Raw genomic sequence first — 18,902 nt, 5'->3', positions numbered from 1 at the left:
ATCATAGATGCCTTCAAAGTAGTACACAAATTATAATCGTATGAATCCCAAAATAGTCCATGATTCTCTTATAGAATCTCCAAATAGAACAAAAAATTCATAGATCTTGTGAAAAGAATATACAAGATCTTCATCAATAGTCTATAGATCTTATATATGTCCAAGCAAAATGAACAAAGCAGGGTTGCATTGACATCTCACACAGGTCAAATACTCTAACTTCGCCGCATTCCTTCTATTTTAGTCATTTTGAGTTTCTTACTATTTAGACTTCTTGAGGAATGTAGCAAAATTTATATCTTCATACTCTTATTGCAGTCTTCCCAGCCTCTGGGAACTTCAAACTTTTCTGGTGGATATGCCAGATGAAATGAATACTGGCTGATGCAAACCATTCAAGCACTTACTGAAACCCTGCCATCTGAAGAGATCGGTTCTTATCGTGATGAGATCCTAGTAACAGAGGCTTCCTCATCGGGATCAGATACAAAGAAACATATCTGTTGCATCACTTCAGTCCCTGAAGTTCCTGATTACGTAACAACTAAATGACACCAGGTGAGGAAATCAAGTTGCATGTATAAAACTCGAAGAATAACTTATCTTCGGTGCTGAATTCAAACGTCATTTGATTTCTGCTTGCAGGCTCAAAATGCTAGAAAGCACTTCAATTCCAAAGATTTTCCTCAGAAGGAAACATTAGTTACGGAGTCTGATCATGACGACACCGAAGTAATGGAGGCTTCCTCCGTCGTGGCTCAGAATCAGAGAGCTATATCTCCTCCCTTGAACCAGTCCACGAAGAAGTTCCTGATTATGTAAAAACTCGCGGACCACAACGCTACGAGGCGAGGCACTCAGGCTGTCTGTCTCTAGGTGCTGGAATTGAACTGTATTTGATTTATGCTGCAGGCCCTAAGAGCTACAAAGCATGGTACTGCCTTTGATCTGCCTCGGATGGAAAGCTCTGTTAATTTTGCCTCCGAAAGAAACCTTCATTATGGAATCGGAAAATGACTTGGAATGCAGAAACAAGCTTGAAGTTGAGAACAATTGGTTCATCTGAAAACTACTGGATGTCTTCTTTCATTCACTTGGAAAAGTCTCCATTAAGCCACAGACAAAATCCCCCATTAGTGAATGCTGTTGGATTTATTTGTGTTGTCTTCTCTATTTGTGTCTCTGGTACTCTTTTTATTATTACAAAACGTCTCATACTAATTAATATTGTTAAATATAATTAATTAATATTAAGCATCACATAAAAAAAATTAAAATCAGTAACAAATTAGTATAGACATTTATTTAATTGCCCCTATACATTCACTAACAAAAGAAGAAATCCACGTAAATGTTGTTGATAGTGACAATACCTTCGTTAAGTTTGGTCATTTTTGGTTAATTAGAGTAAGAGTTCTCCCTCGTGTCATCCTATGTGATAATGAGAATTTATTTTTTAAATAATTTCAACGAACTTGTCGAACATTTATTTGTCAATAATAAATACTTTGAAAAACTAATGATTTAAATTTTGAAAAAAGTGGTTTTCTCTTGCCAAAATTCCTTTTTATTATTAATTTAATTTTCTTTATTTTGATGGAGCAATGATTTTTTTGTACTTGTAAAATCCTAGAACAAGAAAAATAAATATCTATCAAAATTCAAATGATTTAGATTAAGTAAAACAAATGCATATACCTAGCCAAAGCTTTATTTTCCTTATTCCTTAATTTCTTTCCAAATTCGGAGAGAACATACATTTTTAATGAAATGAATAGTTATCTTGCTAATATAAGAAAAACTTTTTATTGTGTTATGAATTCGTTTTTAGGCACCATGATTTTTTTTTAATTGAGGAACACAAGGATATTGTTTATGCTTGATAACATAAATAAATAGTATAATTAATTAAAAAAAAAGATAATGCTAATTAAATAATAAAGAGAAAACAAACCTTTCCATTAAAAAAAAGATAAATATAAATATATATATTTTTTAAAAATAGTGAATAAATAGTGAATTGAAAGGGTAGGCAATGTGCTAATTATTGGTGAGACAAGTAGGACCTCATAATGACAACTGTGCGACTATATATGCTAACAAAGTGTAAAGGGTAAAAACATATATATATATATATATATATATATATATATATATATATATATAATATATATATATATATATAGACCGTCGTATTTTGGAGATGCGTGCAGCATCCTTTGAGCTCTCATGGTGGCCTTTCTTGATATAATTAAAATTTTCTCAACATGTTCTTTCTATTCCAGCAGCGTTTGATGGTGTTTAGCATCCGATTTGTTTGTCTGCTGTGAAGCATTTTTGTTTTTTTTTTTTTTTCTGTCTCATCTCATCGGTTTCTATGCCTACTGCCAAATTCTTCTTCCTTGCAGGGAGGGCCTAAATCAGTTATGTTTTAAGATTATAGGTTTTCTTATTTTAAATATTTTTTATATATCATCATTTCTTTCATGTTAAGTTTAAAGATTATTTTTTAAAGTTTAAAATGCATTTAAAAATAAATGTTAATGGGTTTAAAATACTTTTTACTTAAAAATACATCAAAATAATATATATTTTTTATTTTTATAAAATTATTTTTACTATAGCATAACGATATAAAAAAATAAAATAAAAAATTTATATAAAAAACAATTACATTCCTCCAACTTAGTTTAATATCAAAACAATTTGAAAAAATAAAATAAAAAATTTATATAGAAATTTTTTATTAAAAGAATCGATCATCTTTGAAGGGGCTCCGAGACACAATTACATTTCTCGAACTTCAATATTTGCGATTCTGGGTTTAAAATCTGCACTACTCATGTTTAAAAATAAGACAAAAATAGTATTTTAACTGAAATGACTAAGCATAGCATGATGTGCTTTAATACAATGAAAATGAACAATCAATGCTTTGAAATCTCAACGATCTCCGAGCGGGCCCCTGAGTGACAAGCAACTTAAGAGCCTGTGCACAGAAGCAGGCTGCAATGCATCTATTCATGGCTGAATCAGTGATCACTGCTTCATAAAAAAGAGCAAAGGTGTGTAAAACTATGAAGTTCATTTCAACTACGATCAATAATCCTCCAAGAATCCACTCGGAAAAAAAAATCAGTTAGCAATATGCCAATATTTGACAGAACAAATCCAGCAAGATTCGTGCCAGTCCCACATATTGATGACTTGCTGCAGTAATAATAATTACTAGCATGGTACTGCCATGAAAACTGGTGAATAAAGGTTAAGCATAATTGTATTAGGGCAATGAATGCTTTTACCTAACCTTTTAATGCCACCGTGTTGGATGATAAAACAAATAAATCAATGATGAAGATTACAGAAGGTGGAAATTCCCAAACCTGTGAAAATGCATGTTTAGAAAAGTTAGATTAAACCAAACTTCAAGCTCAAGCATTAAACAAGAACCAACACCAAGATGATTACAGAAGCTGAAAGAGTAAAAGTGTCGTCAATATGCTTTTTAGGAAGAAGCTATACCATTGTGGCAATAAGAAAAATCTTGAAGTAACTTGAAACTAGGACGGCAAGCAAAATGTCTTTGCACCTGTGAAGTTAAGGAAGAATAAGTCAAATTACACTATTTTTTTTATCTTCTATGGTTGATGCAGATAATCTAGATCAAATATCACCAGTATAATTGTCAACAGAAGCGTACATAATTCTAAGAGTTCGGTAACAAAAACTACTTTTCTCTATCTTGCCTTATTTTGGCCATATCTTTTTAATGATCTTAGACATCTTTTTCACATAGACAGAGGTATCAGACCACAAGTAGCCAATGATCATACACAACATCTATCCCAGTCCATTGTTATGCACGCATAAAAACAGATTTATAGATAATTATACTAATTTGGATTAAAAAATCCCCCCTCAAGGTAATCTCCATCATGAGTTTGTCCTAAAAAACAATGAGTGGCACACATGGCAGTTGATATTAGTGCTTCACACTCCTAAAATTGCAAGTCCAAGAAATAAATGAAAGGAAGAAACAGCATGATACCGAAACACACATTTACCTGGAGATTTGAATCGATGTGTTTAGCATCAGCCTCATTGAAAGAAGAAAAATACAGAAAAACACAAAGTTTCCGACAAAGACATCCACGATAATCTACATAAGACAGTAGCAAACCCACTTTTCAAGAACCACAGAGAATCCAACTCCAACTTTAAAGCTGAAATTTATCCCCAAAGCCCACCGGCATTTGCTAACCTCTTCGAATGTCCAAACAATTGAAGAAAAACTCATGGAAGAACCCCACTCTCCCTCATTTCTTTTCAAAAGCAGACTTCTATCTTTGATCATTAAGGCAGACAAAATACATCATAAAAGTTTAAAGGGTAATTAAGTATTCAAACAAGAAAATAACCAATATGAGAACGGATACAACCATCCAGAAGAAGAAACGCAAAGATTGACTTCCACAACGAACCCTGCAAAGCAGCCCTATGTTAGAGTTAATAACCCATATTCACCATAGCAACAATTACAAATACTGAAACAGAAAGTGCATAATTAGATATAAGTTTGCCCCCGCAAAAAAAATCTGATTAGAAGCATTAATATCCTCGAAGCATTCTGGAAGAATACACCATAAGAGAGTGTCCAAATTAAGAATGCAGAGCTTATAAACCGTAAGAAGCCAACATAACTAAAGGCAGCAGCTTGTACCTCAAAATTGACGGTATGCTGATTAATTACATTGAAGAGAAGATGTCTATACGCTTTTGTCTTGTGCAGAATCAGATCAATCAAAATAATCTACACCCATCAACCCAAAAAAGAAAAAAGAAAAAAGAAACCTCTAAATCTTCACCAAGTGAACCCGAAGAAAGAAAGGATAAAAAAGCAGTCCATAACAAGTCAAGAATCAAAAGGGTATAATAAACTCACCATGAATTCACATTCGATGTACTCGTCTGCAACTGCTTTGCAATTCTCCTACAACAAGAACAAAGTTAAAAAAAAAAAAAAGAGAGAGGTAAATTGGGGATATATAAATGAAAGAGAGAGATTTACACATCTCATGAGCCGAATATTGCCAGGTGAGTATTGGACGAAAAGAGTTTTGATCGGAAATCCACACTCTACACATCTAGGCTCCATCTTTTTTGACTCTCTCGCTCTATCAGTCTGCATTCTACAACGTTTCTACTGTTACTGGTTTTATTTATTTATTTTGTAATCTCTTTCGGGCTTAAGCCCAAAGCGTATGGGCTATAATATAGACTTTCAAAGCTTGCTGAAAGCAACCATTCTAGGAAAATCTTTTTTATTTTTCTTTTGGATGATTGCATTTTCTTTTTCTTCTTTTCTGCCACTGAAAAAGAAAAATTGAAGAATCTTCGCCATTCATGATCATAATCCTGTTGCATAACACCTTCGTTTCTAGTTTCTAGAGAATCGATTGCTGAAATAAATTTGATTTTCAAAATTCCTTGCTTGAAGAAAATAAACAAGTATTATGTTTGCTTTATGTAGTATTGTTTTCAAAATGGTTTCTCTTTTCTCATCTCTTTTTATTTTATCATTTAGAATAAAAAACCAAAAAAATGCTTTTTTGGAGAAGCAATTTTTTTTTCTTTCTATTTTTAATGAAAAATTGGTGTGTTTTAATTTGTTAAATCTCTTTGGACAAACATTTTTATATTGGAAGAAAAAAAAGGGCATAACTATTTTAAAGTCTTTAACAGCTTTAATTCAAAATTGAAAAGGAAAGTAAATTCTCATAACTTTCTTTTTAACATTGTTTTAACTATTCTCAAGGTCTTATAATCCTGTCTGAATGAATGATGTTCATGTATTTATAAATCTTTCCTTTGATATCTCTTAAACTAGAAGTTTTTATGTTCATGAGTCATGTCAAAAATTTTGTTTGGCTTTTACTTCAATCCTAAAACCAAACCAAAGATTTTTTTGTCTAGGATTTTTTAAAGATTTTTTTTCTTAAAATATGATTTTTTTTTTAAAATATGCTTGAGCTCCAATCAAAAGGTCAACTCTCCCTAGAAAGACTAAGGCGAGCTGAGCGTTAGCACGTCCTAGGCTAGGCCTAGGGTGAGCAATTCCTATAGGCTAACCAATCAAGGTCATCCTGGCTAAATCTAACCTTTCTCTTTCTCTGTAACTTTTCTTTTCTCTTATTTTTTCTACAATCCTATAATTTTTATAAAAAATATTTATAGTTCAATATAAATATTCTCAAACCAACACTTTTATTAGACAATAATATGATCAATTATGTGACTTTTTTTCATAGCCAAAGAAGCTCACTCTCTTATTTCACAAGGTGAGAATCTTTAATTGTTCATCATCGTAACTTCCAGGTCAAAACACCAATTTCTCTATGACACATACAAAAAAACACCTTTTTCAGTTCTTGATCTTTTTACCTGCTTATCATTTCAGTAACCAAACTCAAAAACTCGTTTAAATATCTGAGGGTTTTTTATTTTATTTTGGAGGCAACACCAATCCATCTAGTCGTGAAAAAGCCTAGAGATCTAGTGAAGTTTTTCTTTGACTTCATCAGTGACATTGTTTGTGGGAATCTCTAGAAAAAAAAAAAAAAAAACTTCATTCATTTCCTATCCAAACCCTTCTTATCCCGAACCTGATTTGAGATATTTCATGGATGATAACATGGAAACACCAAGCGAAAGAGTTACAAACCTTCCATAATCTTCATCAACTATAATTAACCTCCAACATTATGCTTAACAGATGATAACACTCACAAAAGCTATTTTAACTTCTTAACAACAACTCAAGGCTCTTTCTATTTATGTATAAAATATACCACCAACTTTTCAATAGCCTTCTCCTCCCATTTCTTCTAAGTACAGGCAATTTAATTTTCTGAATGAGACTAGGCAAAACAAATTAAATGGAAAAAAGCAGATGCTACACCCTTATAATTTTAATGATATGGCCTCGTTATCATGAGGAACATTCTTATACGGGGTCATCTAGACAAGATCTGCATAGATCAAAAGATAAAGTCATAGGCCATAGCCTTCATCAATGATATTATTCTTCATTAGAATCTCATTTCAGTAGTCTAGAGCCAAAAAAGCCATACAAGGACGAGGAAAAAAATGATTAAAAATTTACACATTAGGTAGAATATCCTCTATTATATCAAAGTGTGTCAAATACATGTATCCCTAAGATTTTATAGTAATGAAGATGAATCTAGACAGCTACAATGGCTTATCTAATTCTAAAAAACACATCTAAAATGTTCGAAATAGTCTTGAATTAGTGATTCAAGACACAAACACCATATGTAAAATTCTCCCTACCACTTTTTATATAGGTCTACTCGAGTATGGTGTTATAGTCTAGAACTAGGTTTTATACTTAGCTTTGCTAATGTGCCATAAGTTAATTGCATGTTTAACACTAGCATGAATGTGAAAAAGACTCCATGATTTTTTTTCTATCACCTAGCTAGAAAAGGAGAGCACCAAGGTATATTTAAAAATATTCAATTAAAAGGTGATTAAAGTGGAAAAATTGTTAGAATTTATGGTGATAAAAACTTTTATTAGAGGGGTACATAATTACTTTTTATAGGAAAAACTCGATGCTCTACCTAATACGAGACTTTTTAATATGAAGCAAACTATAAAGAATCATGTTTGCATGGAGGAAGTGAGCGTGGCTATATAGGGGTATCCACACTTTTATAGACAAAAAGATGAGTCTCTAAAACATGATAAACATCCCTATTGTGATGCCCATGCATTTATAAGTAATCCTTGGGATCCTTTACATAATAAATTAGTGTATCTAGAGCTAATGATGACTCTATTGAATACAACCAAGGCAAATGTGTTAGTTGTAATCAAAGAAAAAAATTATATGCAATATCTACCATCAATGAAGGGAGACGCAAGAAAAAGAAACCTAAAAAAGTATTGTTTATTCTACAAGGATAACAGACACAACACAGAAAAGTGTTATACTCTAAAAAAAAAAAAAAAACAGCTCATAGCTAAAGGTCATCTTCAATAATTTATGAAAAAAGGCTTAGAAAATAAGAAAGAAGAAGAATTTGATGCTCCCTATAAGTAAGAAGGAATATTGGCTGATAAAAATTATAATAGAATTAGAACGGCTTATAGAAAGCAAGTGCTTGTATCATGGATCTAGAACCTTTAGAATAAGCCCATTGTGTTTACTTATAAGAATGGAAAATGAATGACATCTCTATGTGAATATGATTTAGTTATCTCTATTATCCTGTTTAACAATAATATACATAAAGTATTTATTGATGATGAAAATGTTGTGAACAACTTTTTAAATTATGCCTTAAGTGCTGTAATGTATTGGAATATCCGTGTGTGTGTGTTTATTAAAAGATAAATACATAGTATGCATTAAAGTGTTGAAAGATAAATTATTAAAAGATAAAAACAACCAACTTATAACAAAGTAAAAGTGAAGGGTATTATGGTTATCATTATAAAATAAATAAATATCTTACTGAATGTAATGTGATGAAGATCAAACCTTAAATATTGAATTAAATGGTATACATAATGTAAAGGTTGTGCAAGTTATTATATAAAATATATATGAAATCATTGTAAATATTTTAGGAATGATGAGTGAGAATGCAATTTGAGATTAAATTTATGTTAGTACAAAGAGATGTGTTGGCGAGCATTAAATAAGTTTGGAAACTTGGTATTGAAATATAATGGAATAATAATGAAAATAAAGGTTTAAATAATATAAGTAATAAAGAAATAAATAACATCTTTTATTATGTATGTATGCATTCATGAATGATGTGTGTATAATTGCAAGTTCACAATATATTGAAATGTATGGAATTGTTGTGAGATGTGAAAGGACTTAATGGATGAATAAATGAACTTGTGGCATGCATGAAGCTATCATGTGAAAATTTAATTGTGATGTGATTTTATGCAGGAAATAACATATGAAATTTTGAAAGGGTTCTATATAAAAAAAACTTTGCTGAAATTTTATTAAATTAAATAAAATTTCTTAAGTAATTTGCTTTAAAAGGAAATGAAAGGTGTAATGGATGTTGCTTAAGAAAAGAAAATCGATGAGTAAAATCTGATAATATTTGTGGACACAATTGAGTGTTATAATGTGTTGAAATATCCACATTAATGAAAATATATATGTATTAATTTGTTTTTCATCTCCTATAGAGAACCCATTAAAGTGTTAAAATATAAATTGTTGAAATATAAAAATAACCAACTTGTAACAAAGTAAAAGAAAAGGAATTGTGGTTATCGTTATAAAATAAATAAATATTGGAATGTAATCGATGAAAATCAAATCTAAAATAGTGAAGGAAATGATATATGAAAGGAAACGTCGTGCGAGTTCTTAATTATATAAAATGTATATGGAATTATTGTAAATGTTTGAGGATTGATAACTGCGAATGCAATTTGAGATTAATTAAATGTATGCTAGTAAATAAGATACGCGTTGGGGGTACTAAATAAGGTTGGAAACTTGGTATATATTGAAATGTTGAGTAAATAATTTTTTTTTCTCAACATGGGAGAGAATTGATTTTGTTTCCTAAAATATATGCAATAGAATGATTTATGTATCCTCTCATGATAGTCTCGAGAGATAAACAAGTTCAGTGAATAATTTTTCTACGGCAATATACACAGGTAACCAACTTTAGTGAAGTACTCCCCAGTTAGTAAACCCAACTCGATGGATCGTTTGAGCTCCAACAGTACATCTCTATAGATTTGCACTATCATCACAGTGGTAAGTAATTATACTACACGTATAATTATCTCTAAAAGAAGAAGAAGAAGAAGAAGAAGAAGAAGAAGAAGAAAATAATTACTTTAAGTTGTCACCAAGTATATATGAAGTACGCGTTCCTTCCCCTGATAGAGGGAGAAATGGCAGCCAACAGCGCAGAACAAGAGGCGCTGCGGCACCGATCATCAGTCTTAGCAAACTTTCTTCGTAAAAAATGAAGAAGAATGGCTGCCATGATCTTTCAGCTAGTTAATGTATAGAAACCAAACTGCAACGACTACGTGCAAATAAAGATTCAAAAGAGTAGTTAATTTTAGTAAACCATGATCACTGTAATTGCCCCGAGTTATTTTCATCTTAAGAAACTAAAGAGGAGTCGTGGATAGATGGAGCCGTATACCGCCAGAGAGAGAAAGCAATAGGTAGGAGGGCATGCGGTACTTGATGCAATAAATGCACAGAAACAAGAACGTGGTCCATGCAGATTCAACTACATGTACAGGGAGTAGTGCTGTACACCACCCCCGTTCCTAATTCTGAGAGTGGGAAAAAAGGAGGACCAAACAGTGAAAGGAGCTTTAATCTCTTTTCCTTTCTTTTGTACCAGCTCACATGAACATGTGGCTTCTTTATCATCATCAATTGTGCCTATTAAACCTAACCTATATATACTGTCTTTATAGGCCGGGGAGGGGAGGGGAATGGGACTTCAATTTCAAGACTTAAGAGTATGGGAATCTCGTTAGAGAAATTAATGAATCTTTTACGACAATAATTGGACCAAGTTGCTAATGAATCTTTCTGACAATAATGGTGGCCATGGTGCTCTCGTATTACTATATGTTTATTGCTCCAATAAATCTCCCAACATCCTCTATTAATTACCTTTAGCAGATGTACTGTGATTAGCTTTTAATATATCATCGTGCAACCTGCCATTACTGAATTGTATGCAGTAGCTTTGTTTCTTTATATATATATATATATATATATATATATATATATATATATATATTGAGCGTATTTGTGAGGAGTAATATTGACTAAGTCAATAATACGTCAAGGGTGTGTTCATGTCCTGCACCACCAAGACATATTAAGCCAGAAAGACAATTTAATCTGTGTTGTGTGTGCAGTATCCCATTGCCCCGTTCTCAAGATCAAGCTACGTAGCTCTATATACAGTCGTAGAAATTGCGCATCGATGGTAGGAGGGGCAAGCACGCAGGCTTTTCTGAATTTTTCTCTCAATTAATGCATGGTACTGTAGACTCTAGCCCAGCATCTTTGAAGCATATTTACAAGACAAGGCCGGGAACATACACAAATTAAGGGAAACTATTGGTGTACCTTTATATATGTGCATGTTAACACCATATATACATAGAGTTCTTCTTTTGCTGTTCTTCTGGTACTCATCTACTGTACGGAACTTGACTATCTCGAAGCTTGAGCATAAAAACTATTTAGGTAGAGGCATGATTCGCATGAGATAACAATCTTTTGCATTGAATTGAGATTGCGTTTTTTATTTGAAATTGCTACGGCGCCTTGTCAGGAAAACGGATGAATAGGAGAAAGAAAGAACTGTACAGGTTTGAGCTCGGAGACAAAATTTAAGTAAATAACCAACAATATATCTGGCTCCTTCTCTTCAAAAATTACTCTTAAATGTGCTATTACAGGCAGCAGTACTCGTCAGCTGGTACATCAGAAAGCTTGAGTTGCTCTTGGCTCATATGGCAAAGACTCATGATCGGTTGCAACTCCTAATGCAGAAACATCATAGCCAGTGCTTGCCATTCAATTATTGGTGATTGTGCATTCTTATAATCCAACAGTAGAAGAGTCTTAAATTAATAATATTTCAAAAACACTGCATGTACAGCTGCAAACGGAAAGATATTGAAAGGAAATGCTCAGCAAGGACAGATACATTTTTCTGCAGTAGGTTAGCTGGCGGGGAAAATGCAAATTCCGATTAAAATACATCATCTTAATATTGTTACTGATGTAAAATGAATAATAGATCACCTCTGCATTTTCATAACGGGGATGGCCAGTGTATAGTGTAATTCAATTTAAGGCTGCGCCAATCACTGTAGTCCTTACAAGAACTATACATGCATGTAAAGACAACACTTACCGACGAACTATTTTCAACTACTGAGACAAAACGATCATAGCTAAGAAGAATGATAGATTGAAAGGTTTTTTTAATAACATAATGCAGAAGACTATAGTCAATATCCTTTTGCGCAAGCAATTGATATGATCTTCATAATTGTTCAGTGAAAACTCAAAGATGATGACACTCTATATAGCCCATATATAGTTTTATTTAAATAAATAAATTAATGAAAAAAACAATTTCGCTGCAAATCATAATAACTAGCTAGGTGCTTTGGAAGGATACCGCGGGTGATTACTGGATTTACTCCCCTCTTGTCATCTGAGGTTCGAATATAAGGAAATTGGACATAAGAAGAAAGTTTCTTATGGAAATTAACGCGACTGGGAGAATATTATCATGATTATGCATTACTAAAAAATAAATAAAGATAGAGAGAACTAGATTTGTTCACATGAATCTAGATAAAGCATGCATTATAGATAAACTGTTAGCTCCTTCCTTCTCACTCGGTCAGCCATGAAAATTAATTATCCATACACTAGCAGAAACATATATATGAAATAAGCCAGGCTATTTAATCTTTTTCTAGACTTAATTATCTGTAATTAGGTTCTCCCTTTGTTACATTAATTTATAATTTATGTAAAACTAATCATTTCAACCCAAAAAATTTTAGACTTAAAAATTATATAGTTTGTGTTATTAATTAATTTTAATTAAAAAAGAGAATAAAATAGATGAAATTCAAATGCATGACCATTTAATTAATGCTCTAATACCATATTAAATAATTATCTAACTTCAAAATATAATTTATATTATTCTATAAAAATAATAACTAATTACATGAGCAATTCTCAATATGGTATTTTGCGATGGAAAGCAACTGGACTCTCGAATATGTAATTATATAGATTCATGAGCAATTTTGCATTGCATACATAATAATCATTATTATATATATATTATGGCTAATTGGCTTCATAACTATTTAACTCTAATGCAATCCATGTCTTCTCTTTTCTTGTTTTTTTTATTTAAAAACAGCTGCTTCCATAAAACAATCCATGGTCAATGGACGCAGACACATGCTCCCTCGCTCACTCTTAAATCTTGATAAATGCATCTCCACCACATGCCGTTTTATTATCTTAATTATCACTGCTCCAACTAAATTTGAAGTCACAACGGATGAGTTTACAGACGGGTCATACTTCCCAATTAGCTAATAAAACATATATAGGAAACACATGTACATATTCCAACCAAAACATGTTGTATGTCTTCCAATATTCAGCATGTGCATCAATTGATCTAATTTTTTCAATTTGTACTTAATACTATCATTTCCCCCCCTTGATTATGGTCATTAAGTTCCCTAATTGAGAGTGATTTTTTTTTGCAAATGGTAATTTCTTATTGATGATGAATCTAAAGACGATTTGGTTTCTAATTTTATTCAGCAGGTATTTCTGGCGACCATATGGTGTTAAAAAATAAATGCAGAGTTTCTAACAGAAAAGCTATTCAACAAAGTTCCATAAATTGAAGAGTCCAAAGATTTATAATAATGTTTTTGTGGATTTATGGTCTTCATGTGGTCTTTTTTTAAGCTTAATGCCCATGTTAATGCTCTTTTTCTGCAATTTAGAAACATAATATTCAAGCAGCTTCCGATGATATTCTCTCAAAGTTAAAAACATGAATTTTTAGGTCTTGAAGTATGAATTAAAACCAAAGAAAAAAAAAAAGCACAAGGAGAAGATTTGTTGGCAGTACACATACCATGAAAGTAACTTCCAGGAACTATCCGAGAAGGAAGTAATTCCTACTTCAAAATGACAGCATTGAATACAGACAGAACCGAAGGTCACTTCAAAATGTTTATGGGCTGTGAAGATGCTGATCATGTAAAGAAAGGTGTATCTTGAATCCCACATTCATCATCTGCGCACACACACAAAAAGAAGAAGAACAATATGCTTCATTTCCAAATCAACAAACAAAACAAAGTGGTAAATAATTAATTCAAGAAGGCTATGATCGTTAAATAGTAATTAGTAGATAGATAGATTGTACTTGGAAAAATTAAAAAGACAAATACAGTTTTAAGGAGAACCTGCAGCTATAATTAAGTACTCTTCATTAGTTTCTCTTCTTAGCTTCATGATTGAAAATTTGTGTGTGTGTGTGTGCAAACAATCACTACATTAAAGAACGACCTGACAAAGAATTAATGCTTGTAGGCTTTGCAATAACGAAAACATAAAGTCACCAAAGAGCCCATTAAATGTCCAACTGGCTAAGTTAGGAAGGGTAACCAATGTAAACAATGCTAGAGCTAGATTCTAAACTTAGAACCATAAGATATACAATTTAACCATCGTATAGAAACTGAATCACACAGGATATAGTGCTTTCTTTGACCTCAGATTTCCATACATAAAATGGGCTTCAAAAGACATTAAACAAAGCACTTAATCGCTTAAAAAGATTCAGTGGTGTCATGACTCCTTACGTGATAAATCTCTTTCAGCAGAAAAGCAGTTTTTGATTGTGTTTGCTGCAATCCAGACAAGAAGATGGCTGTAAAAGAAAGAAAACATATATCTATTACCGAGAAAGATATGTAACAATGCGATACTAGTTTTTAAGATGTAGAAGAAAAATTGATTAAAAAGAAATAAAGTTAAACGAGTAAGAATACAGAAGCTACCTTTTACAGCTGCTGAAAACTTTCTGCCCAAAACCTGCAATCCAAGCTAACCAAGCAGCAGCAGGAATTTAACCCAATATATTTATTAAAAAGAAAAAGAAAAAAACAGAGAGAGAGAGAGAGAGATAGAGCTGTAGGAAGAACTTTCGACTATATATATATATATCCACTCTCAAGCAATGTGCCATAAAATGCGTCATCAAGAGAGAGAGAGAGAGAGAGCGAGTAAGCTTGAAACAGTTGATAGCTAAAGAGGGAACAATATTAACCCAAACAAACTGGGCAGACACCATTGCATGTAGACAATTAATATATTATATAGCAATAAGTTAAGTCACTACTGAAGGAAAAACAATGATGGAAATATTCCTGATATATATCTGTATATATGTATTATACACAGTTGAAGGATTTGTCGAACTCCACATTTCTTGCACCTCTCTTCCATCTCTTGCTCTTCACAATATACCCAAAACCGCGTCTATTAATATACCGACAATATTTAAACAATCGACAAAAAGAAACTCAAAAAAGGCTAAAACTTATAAATTGCTAGAAACGAAAGAAATGGGATCTTCATCACTTGATGTGCAGGTGTAATCAAAGATCCAAATCAAAAGATAAGGAAGCCTTTCCTTTCTTTGAATACTCAGCTTGCATTGGAGCACCAGTGGGTTCCCTTACTTGGAGAGGAGGGAGAGAAGAGGAAGCCAAACGAGGGGAGAGTGAATCCAATGTGCCATGTCTGATCATTGTAACCGAAGATGACGGATCATTTTGTGTAGGACACTCCATGTTTACACCAAACAGCCTGAGCCGCTTCCCCACAGTCTTACCATGAACAACTGGCACTGAGTCTATCACCACTGGCACATGACTTCCTCCTTGTTCATGCACTGCCCCAATTGGAAGTGTACTCGCCGGTGGCCTTAAGTAATACTGCGCTGCGTTGCCATAACTAATGGTGGACGGTTGATGGTAAGGATACTGATGATTATGGTGTTGATGTTGTTGATAAGGATGAATGCTGTAATTCAAGTGTTGCAATTGAGGTTGCTGCATGTGTAAATTAGATTGGGGCATGGAGTACAGCCTACCCCACCTCAAGGATTGTGGATAGTGTAGCTGATTTTGGAGCTCTAAATGTGAGAATGATGTTGGATCTGGTGCATTAGGCCTGCGTCGCCAGTCTATGAAAAGACGGTGCTTGCCTGTCTCACCAACACCGCGTTGGAACGACACAATATCGCCTGCATAAAGCCTTTTCTCTTTGACAAACCTGCTCCAGCCTTTGGTCATTACATAGCTTTGACTACTATTCCAATACGAGTATCTGAACCGCCATGGCTTGCCGTTCCGGTCTTCAAAGTTCAAGAGGAGGCCTTTTTCATTCGATGAAGAATCAAGAGGGAAGTACCTCTCTGCGTGTTGCTTTGGTATAACAAGACGATTTAGTTTGCCTACATCACTTGGGGTCACTACTTTGTCAAACATGTGCTCTCTCTCAATAGACTCACTAGCACCGCCACCAGCATCAGTACTAGAGCTCTCACTTTCGTTGTTATTTCCCAAGGATAATTCCATGAACTCTAGCTTCTTGTCAAAATTGAGAGATGGTTCTTGGGTTTCGCTATCTTGCCGTGGCTGATCAAATAAACGAGGCCACAGATTCTGGTGCTCAGGAAGAAAATTTTTGTATTTGCTACAAGAAGATGATGTACAAGGAGAAGCAAAGGGAAGCTTACTTGACATGGCTTCCTCTTCTTCTTGTTCTTCTTTATCAAAATACCCTCTTTCTCCCCCAACAAAGTTCATGATGATCCACTAAAGAAAATCTTGAGCTTCTTATGATCGCACTAGATCTAGAATAACAGAAATCAAACAACCACAATAAAAATAATGATTGAAAAGAAAGAAAGTTAAGATGGGGAAAAAAAAAAGGTGGGGTTAGGACTTTATAGCGAAATGAACAAAACAAGGCCTCACCTCACCTGGTAAAGAAGATTTGGTCTCTTGTTCAGAAGATTTTCTCTTTCAAAACTGTGAGGCCACAAACAAGAGAAGCTAAAGGGGAGCAATCTAGCTAAGTACAAATTAACCAAAGAGTCGGTGCCTTCTTCTTTGACCAAAAAGGAGCTCTAAAAACCCTAAACAAGACAAACCAGATGGAAATTCGGTATTAGAATGAAAGAAAGCCAGTTGTTCATCATGAGGTTGACTTAGCTACCACAGAGGGAAACAGAGAGAGAGAGAGGTTTTTTCTTGCTTCCCAGTTATAGTTTCCTAGAAGCTTCTCTCTCTACAAGTGATGCAGCAGAAGTATTTTCTTGCTTTTTTCTGCTCTTATTAAAGAAAGACCCATGAGGATTGAGAATTGAAAGAGAAGAGTAATGCGTAGGGGCCCATGAATGATCTGGTTCGGCTCATGTGAGCATGTCTTTTTCATCATTTTTGTGTTTTCTCTGTATATCTTCTGCACCATGACCCAAGACCGAGAGAATTGGCCGGTTGGTTTTATTCAGAGGCGAGTAAATCAATCAAATTATCTAGAATATTTGTGTAAGAATTCATCCATAATTAAACTTAATGGTTTTTCGAATTTCTTAGATAATTTTGCTAAAAAACTCTAAAAGAATTCGGTTTTGGTTTTAGATTTTTTCTTAAAAAAAAGGAAACCAAACCAAAAAAATTCACTATAAACTAAAAGCTAATTGACTAAATTGGATTTATTTGATTTTTAAAGTTGTAAAATCAAACTAAGTACACCAGTTTAGTTTTTTTACTCAGTTTGGTTCAATTAAATTTTTTCAAAAAAAATCAACTCGGTTGAACTTTTTAATGCAAACTGAACCATTTTAACCGATAATATTTATTAATCAGCTATGATCACGATAAAAATTGCTTCTTTATTTTTTTTCTCCCTAAAAAATCATTATGGTTATTTTTGGAGTGGGTGCTCTACTTTTCTAGAGAAGGGCACGTTCAAGTTAGGTTTTAAGTTTTGACTTTGGTGCCATTGATTAATGTGTGCTGGTCCAGGGAGTGAGAGAAAAAAAGGGTTGCGAGGGGAAACAGACAGACCTGGCGCCCTCTTATTCTCATCCTCATCCTGACGGGATAGATATCATAGATTCCTCTATTTTATCTCATACATGATTATACAATAAGCCAAACTCTCAATTAGGGTTGTATTTTCTACTTTTGAAAATTAGCTTGAAGACCTATATATCTTGCACTAATTTGAATTACCCATTAATTAATATTGATTACCCCCTCTAAATTATCATTAGTTGTATATCAGAACTCCAAGTTGTATTAATTAGGCATTTGAGAATGAATATAAACACAATCTACATACTATTACATCACGATATGAAACAAATTCTCATTGAGCTAGGGCTCAAGTTATATTAGTTAGTTTTCTCAGAACCCAAATATTGACATTACTGTTTCATCTTCCTTTGAAAGGTTTTCAAGTTCAAACTTCTCCAATACAACTAGAAAACATGAAACAAGTTTTGGGATTAACAATCTTCATTCATGGGGATTATTTATTTGACCTAATTACTCAAAAACAAAAACTGAAAAACATAATTAAGTATGTATATATATATATTCAAGTCCAGGAATTTTTATTCTTAGACATGTGCAAGAGAGGGGTAAGAAAGAATCTGTCAAGGAACACAGGGTAAGAAAGGGGCAGGCCTAAGCTAATAGTAAAACATGCTAAAAGATTAATAAAAGAGAGAAGGGCTAAGAGCTTAAGATCAGAAAGGAGAAGAGGGAGAAGATATCAAACCACATATATTTCGCAACATTTCAAATGTAGGAATCACTGAACATGCAAAGGGCATAAAAGAAAACGTCTACTGGTACAAGGAGTTGCTTGGAGTTTGATCATTCTTCATGGTTGGCTCGATTCAACTTTCAATGCTATTGGTAGTTATACGAGGGAGAAGAGGAACTACTGTTTTGGCAATGGAAGAACTCTGAAATGGACGGAACCTGTGGTTGAACGTGTCACGCGTTTCCTCGTTAGTCTATTATTACGTACAAATTTATCCCAAATTTGATGTTCTAGTACAAACTATATACGTAATAACAGCCAGCTCATGTTTTATTTTTGTATTGATATACAATTGTATCGACAGAAGCAAGTTCTATCCTAGATCGATTTAGATGGACTGGGAAGATCGGGCTGTCCCTAATTCATCAATCAC

The 18,902-nt window shown here is 33.2% G+C and overlaps 2 protein-coding genes across 7 annotated transcripts; both read right to left on the bottom strand.

The window, feature by feature from the left end:
- Positions 1 to 2,792: 2,792 nt before the first annotated feature.
- LOC118041170 (protein ARV 2) lies at positions 2,793 to 5,221 on the bottom strand. 3 transcript variants are annotated; one of them, XM_035048359.2, is made up of 9 exons: positions 5,069 to 5,221; positions 4,943 to 4,990; positions 4,721 to 4,810; positions 4,437 to 4,495; positions 4,262 to 4,340; positions 4,065 to 4,159; positions 3,523 to 3,589; positions 3,308 to 3,383; positions 2,793 to 3,042 (listed from the first exon to the last, which is right to left on the bottom strand). In XM_035048359.2, exons 1-9 carry the CDS (start codon positions 5,186 to 5,188, stop codon positions 2,906 to 2,908), a joined length of 771 nt encoding a protein of 256 aa, XP_034904250.1. In that variant the 5' UTR covers positions 5,189 to 5,221; the 3' UTR covers positions 2,793 to 2,905. The 3 variants fall into 3 exon arrangements, with proteins under 3 accessions (XP_034904250.1, XP_034904251.1, XP_034904252.1); XM_035048360.2 differs by having other exon boundaries at positions 4,262 to 4,344; positions 4,437 to 4,482; XM_035048361.2 differs by lacking the exon at positions 4,721 to 4,810 and having other exon boundaries at positions 4,262 to 4,344; positions 4,437 to 4,482.
- Positions 5,222 to 14,979: 9,758 nt separating this feature from the next.
- Positions 14,980 to 18,675, bottom strand: LOC118041171 (B3 domain-containing transcription factor NGA1). Of its 4 annotated transcripts, none has more exons than XM_073404718.1 (3): positions 18,482 to 18,675; positions 16,674 to 16,829; positions 14,980 to 16,544 (listed from the first exon to the last, which is right to left on the bottom strand). In XM_073404718.1, the coding sequence occupies exon 3, from the start codon at positions 16,495 to 16,497 to the stop codon at positions 15,283 to 15,285; it is 1,215 nt and encodes a 404-aa protein (XP_073260819.1). In that variant the 5' UTR covers positions 16,498 to 16,544; positions 16,674 to 16,829; positions 18,482 to 18,675; the 3' UTR covers positions 14,980 to 15,282. The 4 variants fall into 4 exon arrangements, with proteins under 4 accessions (XP_073260819.1, XP_034904257.1, XP_034904256.1 ...); XM_035048366.2 differs by lacking the exon at positions 18,482 to 18,675 and having other exon boundaries at positions 14,980 to 16,326; positions 16,428 to 16,544; positions 16,669 to 17,302; XM_035048365.2 differs by lacking the exon at positions 18,482 to 18,675 and having other exon boundaries at positions 14,980 to 16,326; positions 16,428 to 16,544; positions 16,674 to 17,302.
- Positions 18,676 to 18,902: the final 227 nt, after the last annotated feature.

Source organism: Populus alba, chromosome 14 (genome assembly GCF_005239225.2).
Source record: "Populus alba chromosome 14, ASM523922v2, whole genome shotgun sequence".
Taxonomy (NCBI): Eukaryota; Viridiplantae; Streptophyta; class Magnoliopsida; order Malpighiales; family Salicaceae; genus Populus; species Populus alba.
Note: the sequence above shows the minus strand (reverse complement) of the source record. Positions and strands in the feature narration are given on the sequence as shown.

Coding starts and splice junctions, on each gene's coding strand:
- LOC118041170 (XM_035048359.2), bottom strand. CDS start 5,188: ATGCAGACTGATAGAGCGAGAGAGTCAAAAAAGATGGAGCCTAGATGT. Junction 4,496..4,720: donor AGCATACCGTCAATTTTGAG/GTACAAGCTGCT, acceptor ACTCTAACATAG/GGCTGCTTTGCAGGGTTCGT. Junction 3,043..3,307: donor CAACACGGTGGCATTAAAAG/GTTAGGTAAAAG, acceptor TTTATGAAGCAG/TGATCACTGATTCAGCCATG.
- LOC118041171 (XM_073404718.1), bottom strand. CDS start 16,497: ATGAACTTTGTTGGGGGAGAAAGAGGGTATTTTGATAAAGAAGAACAA.